The following is a 7994-nucleotide window of genomic DNA, read 5'->3' on the forward strand; positions in this document are numbered from 1 at the left end:
TGGGGGTATTTAAAAGCCAGGCAGACGAGGTGCTTAGGGACAGGGTTTAGTGGTGGGATGGCAGGGGTAGGGGAACAGTTGGGCTTGGGGATCTTAAAGGGCTTTTCCAACCTCAACGATTCTGTGATTCTAAGGTTTTTGGCAGCACAGGGTTTAAGGCTGAAGCATCAGGTCTCACCCCATACGGCCCTGGGCAGCAGTAGAAGATACAAAGCCATTCAGCACATGCTGAGAGCTTGGGGCCACCAGGACAGTAGGGGCGAGCAGAACCCAGCTGTATGCACGGTGCTGAACACAGACAGTGCTTTACGTGGTAAAATGGGATCTGTCCCTCCACCCCTCCCCTCCAAGCATGTCTGGTTTTCTAGCAAAAGCAAAAAATACTCAAGCTGGAAGGAGGTGGTACCTGCTTTGAAGTTAGCTTGATCAGTGACCCTTCATAACCCTGCAGAAGGGAAGGAAGCAAGTCAGTGTTAGGTTCCTGAAGGAGCCAAGCTACAGCTGAGACATGACATGACAGCTTCAGGAGTTCCCATAGCACCAAACCTAAGTAGGGTTTGCAGCAGGAGCAGGTACATTAACACTTCTCTTCCCCCCCCCCCCCCCCCCCCCCCCAAACAACACAGAACTGAACACAAGCCATGGGATACCATGGTGGTTTCCTACCAAGCTTTCACAGAAGGCCTACCTACCTTCCCGCTTCATCCTCAATTCCCCTCCAACAGATCTTTGCTGCAAGGTTGCCCACAAGACAGCTACCTTTCCCACCAAAGACCAAATTTGAAAACCTTCTTACCTTGAATGGTCGGAAGAGTAGGTAGAGCTCTCTGGGCTTGATATCCACAGGAAGGCCACTGACAAACAGTGTCCGTACCTAGGAGAGAGGTCAACAAGGTCTACTGAAAGGAGATGCTTAGCACCAAGGCAGGCATACAGGGCACAGTTCAGAAGCTAGGTGCAACAGGAGGAGGACACCTTGTACCACCTTGCAGGCACTGACCCTTCCCTACATTAGGGGAGCATTGTCCAGGATAACACACACCCAGTCCTTTCCTCCCTGCAACAAAGGATTTGGACCTTTGCCAAAATTCAGCCTCCAGCAGAACAGCCTGCATTGATTGGGGCTGGTACCCAGGACCCACAGTCTGACTGGGCCTTGAGGACTAAAGCCTGAAAAGACTGCTAGGAGCCCAGACACTGCCAAAAGCACTAACACAGAGTTTGACGCATATCAAAGGTCCAGGAGAGACCCGTACAACCCCCTGTTTTGTCTGTAGCTCTTTCTACAGATCATATGCTAGATCTCCTTCCCTCAGCCTATCCTGGTGCTTTACTTCAGCCACCAATCCAAAGGCAGCCCTCAATTTTGAGGAACACCTCACCGCTGTACTCACATCTTTTGACCTCTGCAGAAGCCCCAGAACATCACCAGGAGGATGATTTTGGGGTCTGCCCCAGCTCCTTCACAAAATACACATCAGCCCCTTCAGAAGCGGTCCCAAACCAGCTCCTGCAGCATTTGTGCTATTGTGCCTGGCCAAAAGCCAGCTGCGCTGCACCAAGCCCACATAGGCAGCAGCTCTTTCCAAGCTGCAGAAGTCACGTACCAAGTCCAAATGCGCTCAGCACATATAAGCAAAAATACAGTGCCAGAGGAAGATTTCAATCGTCTGTTGAAGTTATCTATAACTGTTGACATGAACAGCCAGGAAGAAGAAACAGTGCTGAAGGCTAATGGCTTGGGGGAGCTCTGCTCAGTCACACCATCATGGCCACCTTCTCCCTGTACGGGGAGACCCTGACCAGCAGCCTATTTCCATAGGAAAGCAGCATGACGAAGCTGCCGAGACTTCTTGTAAATCAGCACAGAGCTGGAAAGGGAAGCTGTGCACAACAGAGGTCACCAAGACACCAGTCATCGCTACCAAGGACCGGGAGACCGCAAGCTCAGCCAGTGCTGACCAATAGGCAAGGGAAGATGACAGGAACGAGATGGGCTCTGTGTTCCTCACTTTTCATTGTACGGGGATGCCACCCGCTGAGCCAGTCCCAAACAAGCCTCAAGAAGGTCACAAGACAGCACAGATGCCCAAATGCTCAGAATGGCACCAAACAATGCCGGACACTTGTGAGCTGCCAAAACACACAGCAGGACCAGAAGCCCCAAGCCAGAGCACATCTCCTGGTCTGTTTCCAGTCTGGAGTGACCCCATTACGTTTGCAGGGCAGAAGCACTCTGCTCCCACATTATAGTTTCTGCTCAGCCATTTCCCCTTCCCCAAACAAAACTGGCTATATCTGACACCTCAGTAAACCTCTTTTTTGCCACCAAAGCAAGCAGCAGATGCTTGCCCTGCTCCTGGGCTGGAGACAGCACCACCTGAAAACGCAGGAGCATGCAACAGAGCCTCTACACCCTGAAACTCTTTGGGGGCAGCCAGATTCAGACTCCTCCAAGCAGGGAAGTTTCTCCTATTCATAGGAGAAAACACACACCTCTTTGAGCTCCTGTGCCCAAGACAGTCCTGCCAGGGCAAGGAGATACCCTTCACATCAACTTGGCAGGCAGCTCAAGCCCTCAGGGATGGATGGTGATCATCAGAGTCTTGGGGTCCTGGGCCCCTCTTGCTCTCCACACATGCTGAGACTATGGGCTGCCACTGGCTGGGGGACACCCCAGTGGGCTGCTACCACCTCCCCTAAGCACACAGAGCCCTCCTCCAGCCTGGCATATCTCAAGAGTGCTGCAGAATGAGCATCCCTCCCCTCTCCTGATCCCTCAGCCCTACCACGCACCCCAGCGTTCACTTTGCCCTGCCTAGGGAAGCAGGATGCAACCTGGAGCACCCCAGAAACACATGCCCAGGCTTGGCTCTACGGTCTCCCCCCCCCAGCCCAGCCCCTCATTTAATGTATCACTCCACAGCCACCTCACGCCCAGACAGAGTGGGCAACGGCACCATCTCTTGTCTCACTGGCTGCCTTGAAGGCTTCAGTGCTTGCGCTTCAGCATGAGCTACAGGGAGCGCCTGCAGTGCATTCCCAGAAGACACACAGCCATCTCTTGCAGGGAAGGACTGTGCCGAGCGCAGTGGCACACACATGCCTCCACCATGTGAAAGCGCCATCCCTTTTCAATATTTCAGGATATGAGTGTGCTCAGCCCCCAGAATGGATGTTTCTTCCAAGCAGATAGAAATCTGCATCTCTGTTGGGTCTCTAAATAGTCCCGTGATGCGTGGCTCAGTAACTCCTTGCGACAGGCGTGATGGAATGGAAGCTGCACGGTTGCTCAGGGAAGAAGTCAGCTACTCAGAGCCCTTACAACAGCCCAAATGGAACAACACGGGTGCCCAGGAAAGCTCTCTGTCAGAGGTAACAAGCTCCTCATGCCAGCCCCGTAAGTTGCCGCCAAGGACAGGAGCAAGAGACCTTCTCTCACAGACCAAAAGCTTCCCTCGGCCTCCAGGTCCGAGGCATTGGAAAGGGGATCGCAGCCAACCCACAGCACCCGCCAAGGGCTGGCATCACCCCAAAGAAAGCCTGGGCAAGCCCAAATGCCACCAGCTAACATCTTCAAACAAGGTTTCCCGGAGAGTCTCAAGGTTCCTGCTCAGAAGAGCTTGTTGGAAGCGATGAGACCAAGCGGTTGGTTTTCCGAGATCTCTACAATTTGGCACATCCATGAGCGATCTAGAAAAGGGTGAGGGGAAAGTGAGACCAAGCTATTTGGGGAAGGGAGGGTGAGTCTGGCAAGAGACACAAGTGATCCACTCGAGGGACACAGTCAGGTAAGCCAGAGGGAGATCACTTCCGAGACCTGGTGTAAACACAGGATCAGCAGCATCAGAAAGCAAAGGAGATCAGAGTTAACCCACAGGGGAAAAGCAGGAGGTGACTTGCCAGTCCGAGCATCCTGTGTGCTGTGGGCAGCCCTGGTCCAGCCTCCCCACCTCCTCCCAAAAAGGAGCAAACTATAGATGAGGGCAACAGGGTCTGGACAAGCATTTTCCAGTAGATTAACCAAACCGGGACCCTCCAGTCACCCCTTTGCAGCCCAAGGCTTTGAGAGGCCACTAGGACAACCCAGGGCTGATAAACTCAGGCTTCCAGCCCTTGCACTCAACACACCAAGATGGGGTAGGCTTCTGTTTAAATACATTTGCCCAGCTTCAACTCGCTGCCACCAAACACCAGAACCATGAACCAATGCACCAGAACCAGACCCAACCACCACACACAAGAACACACAAAAATAATAAAATTACCCAACCAGGGCTAGATCAGGAGCTGCCTGGGGCAAACCACATGTTGAGCAGGAGCTTGGAGAGGACACAGAAGAAGCAGATCTCCAGCATCCCCATTTTGCCCAGGACAACTGCTCTCAAGCGGAGACGTGGGCAGGGAGCAGCTCTCACCTAGGACAGCCCTGCAGGGTCACGCTGCTGGACCCTACAGGGATATCCCTGGTCCAGACACCTGGCAGAGATGGAAGAGAGCAATGGAAAGCGGGATTTGTGCCAGGAGAGACAAGACCACCTAGGCCATCTCTTTGAGAGGGAGGATCCCAGCATAGCTCCCCACGCAGGAGGAGGGAGGGACGAGGACAAAGCCATTTAGTGCTCAAGGCCTCAGTGGTCAAAGGCAGCCTTTCAGCAGCCACATCTCCCCAAAAAGACATGCACCCAGCACCAGCACAGCCAGGTTCTCTGCCCTGAGGCTTGAAAGAAGTCCAGCAGCAACACCTGCCTCTTCCTACCACAGCTCCATGCCCAAGTCAGCATGCGTTTTCCAACAACCATGTCTCTTGGCCACGTCTGCTTTTAAATAAGAGCTCTTGAAAGGGAGTCCCAAGCGGAGCTGGATACTGCCTTGCAGCCTGGCGAGGGCCACGTTACATCAGATGCAAAGGCATGAGTGCCCACCTCCAGCGAGGCTGCTCTGGTAGGTCTCCAGCGCTGGGGTTTTGTTAAGAGACAGCTCCAAACGCTCCCAGAAGCCAGCAAGGCTGACCTTCCCCTTCTGAGAGATCAGCCCTTTGGCTGCATTACCCACAGCCCTGCCTTTGCACAGCTGTGGCCACACTGGCCTCCCAAAATCAGCTAGGTCCTGGGGTCATGCTCCCAGCACCTGGAACACACAAGCCCTTTACCCAAGGGCAGTGACAGCAGGAACATGCTCCAGTGCCTCATCCACCCCACTGGTCACCCTCCCTCCCCACCCCCAGCTACCTGCCAGCTTTTTTTCCTGGAGACAAAGCATCTCACACTCGTTCACACCAATCCATCCACCGATGGAGGGAGGGAGCCCCACGCCATCCTGCTGAGGACAGGGACAAGCTGTGCCACACCGTCCCAACGGCAGTCCCAGCTCCAAGCAGCCACCCTGCGGTCCCAGCAGCTCAGGCACAAGGGCTACAGCTCTTCCCATGGGAGAGCATCCCAGTGGGGTGCTCTCTGGGCATGCGGGGCTGCCAGCAGAGCCACAGGGGATACAGAACCCCAGGCCTGGCCACTGTGGTGCAGCTCAGGCTGCTTGACACAAGGCGAGGAATGCGGCGAGGCTGCCAGAGCCGGGACTTACAAGGCATGGCAGCGAAAGGCAGGGAGGCAAGCTTGCAGAACAGGGCTGCTGGGAGGGAAACGCTCAGGAGCCCAGCCGCAGGGCTTAAAAATGGGACAGGACCCTCATCTCGCTGCGCCAGTGGGACATGGGGCTGCACGGGCCCCGCTGCTGCGCAGGGTGGTTTTGCTCCTCAGCACATCAGATTCCCAGGAAACAGAGGGGAGGGGAAAAGTAGGGAGAGAGATGGCTGGTCTGCACTGGGGAGAGCTCAGCAGGGAGGCAGGGAGGCCTCAACGTGTGCCTCCCAGGCAGAACAGGCTTGCTGACAGGCTCCTTCACCCCTCTGTACCTCAGTTTCCCCTCCCACCAGCAGGGCTCAACAGCAGAGGGGCTGCACAAGCTGGCTGCCCACTTGCAGTTCCAGCGCTAGCAGAACTCCGATATCCTCAGGCAGCTGACAGGACGGGCAGCACTGAGCCCCAGTGCAGGATCAGACCAGAAGCTGCTCCAGCCAGGAAGCCCTGAGCAGCCACAGGGCACACACCCCCAACACCCACCAGAAAGATGTTCACCCATCTCCAGAGGGGAAAGAGGGCCCTGAACCTCCCCCAGCGCCCGAAGCAAAGAGGGCTTCAGGCAATTCCCTCTGAAATCAGCCTTTTTCACAAAAGGCACCCAAGGACCAACATCCTGCTGGGCCGGAGGGGCGGAAGGCAGGCTGACCACAGGTGAGCCCAAGCACACAGGCACTGTGTCCCCAGGGCTGGGTCTTTTCACACATGACAGCACTTACAGCCGGATCAGCCCCTCCCCAGCATCGCTTTTCCCCCAGGCCAGGCAGGGGGATATCAACGGGGCTCGGCCACCCCTGCGGTCAGGGCAGGAAGGGGAAGCAGGGAGATGCATCAGCCCCTGCCTGGGGGAGCAGGAAGCACATGGGAGCCGATAACTCCAGGCACAACGGGGCAGCACCCAAGAATAGTCCGTGGCCCCAGCGGAGGAAGTGCCGCTGGTGTGGATCTGCAATAGAGAACCCCCCTGCTCCCCGCTATTGAGTCCCACCCCCTGTGTCTCTGCAGGATCTCATGGAAAGGATGGCTGGCACCCAGGGGAGCTCGGGCCACAGAACAGGTCCAGAGCTGTTGAAACATTCAGGGAGGCCAGCCCCGCAGCCCCCAAGGGATTGCTGTCCCAAGCGGCACAGGGAGATGCCGCTTGAGCACCCTCAGGATGCTTCCACCCTGCCAAGAGGTTCTCCAAGCTAGGGGAGACTTGCATAAGCACCACAGCCAACACACTGAAGGACACTTGCGTCCATGCTTGTGCTGCCCAGCCCACTGCACGGAGCCCCTGGCTCCAGAGACCCAGCGGCACTTCTGGCACCCCCCAATGTTCAGGGACCTACAGGCACCTTGCACCATCCGCCGGAGCCATGGACCTTACCCATGGGGACAGCTCTGTCACTGTGTGAACCTGTTGTAGACCAGCTCCTCCTGCCCACAGGCAGGCCTGTTTCCTCCTGGCAGGACAGGCAGAGGTGAGAGGTGCTCCTGCCAGTCTGCCTGCCCTGAGCAGAAGGCATCAGGCTGGATGCAGGACCCTCACAGGGGACGTCCTCACCTCAGGCTCTTAAGCAAGTCCAGCTGCATCTGCTTCGCCCCACCACAAGGTGATTCCCAGGCACTTTTCGGTCCCATGCCTCCTGCCCACAGAGCCAGGACGCATCCAGAGAGGCACATGAATCTCCCCTCCAATCAAACCGATTTGGGGCAGCACACTAATGGCCGTGCCACAGCCCCACGGAGCACACCTGGTATCTCTGCAGCCCAGCAGCAAGCAGGTTTCCACAAAAGCCAAGCGATGGTGAGCTGAACGCCTGCGGCAGCTGCTGGCAGAGGTTACTGGAGCGTCACCCCAGTCACGGGGAGACCTTTGGGGACACCAGTAAGGTGGCAAGCACCCACAGGACTGAGCCACCACTGCATTGGTCCTGCTCTGGGCAAGGCAGGGTCCTCTAGGCAGCAGGGAGGGGCTGAGCTACCCAAAAATGGACCAGAAATGCCAGCACTAACCAGTGCCATGCTCCAATCTCCCTCTGCACCACAGTGCACTCCCCCCAGAAGACCCCAGGCAGGTACCCAGGCTGTAGAATACAGAGGGCGAAGCAGAGGTAAGACCACTAGCCTGGGAGAGCCCGGGGAGCAGGACAGAGTGCAGAGCACGAATGGACACCACACACAGCCCAAGCTTTAAGGTCCCTGCTAGAAACAGGTCATGTCCCAGCCGGCTCCCCACTGGCATCCCACCACAGACAGGGAAACCCCGGGAGGTAAAGGTCCCTTCCCTCCTCCACTATCTCCTGAAGGAGCTGGGTACTCTCTCCAAGTCCACAGCTTGCCCTGCACTGCCTATAGCCACTGCGATAGGTG

At 56.4% G+C, this 7994-nt stretch overlaps 1 protein-coding gene across 1 annotated transcript in view; it reads right to left on the reverse strand.

Moving 5' to 3' along the window:
- The window catches only part of RBPMS2 (RNA binding protein, mRNA processing factor 2), a 23648-nt gene that overhangs the window by 15001 nt on the left and 653 nt on the right, over window positions 1–7994 (reverse strand). Inside the window, exons 2-3 of the mRNA XM_009643758.2 lie at window positions 797–874; window positions 407–445 (exon numbers count right to left, since the gene is read on the reverse strand). Coding sequence (XP_009642053.1) covers window positions 407–445; window positions 797–874 — 117 coding nt within the window. The remainder of the gene's footprint in view (window positions 1–406; window positions 446–796; window positions 875–7994) is intronic.

This window comes from Egretta garzetta, unplaced genomic scaffold (assembly GCF_000687185.1).
Source record: "Egretta garzetta isolate BGI_Z169 unplaced genomic scaffold, ASM68718v1 scaffold287, whole genome shotgun sequence".
Classification (NCBI taxonomy): Eukaryota; Metazoa; Chordata; class Aves; order Pelecaniformes; family Ardeidae; genus Egretta; species Egretta garzetta.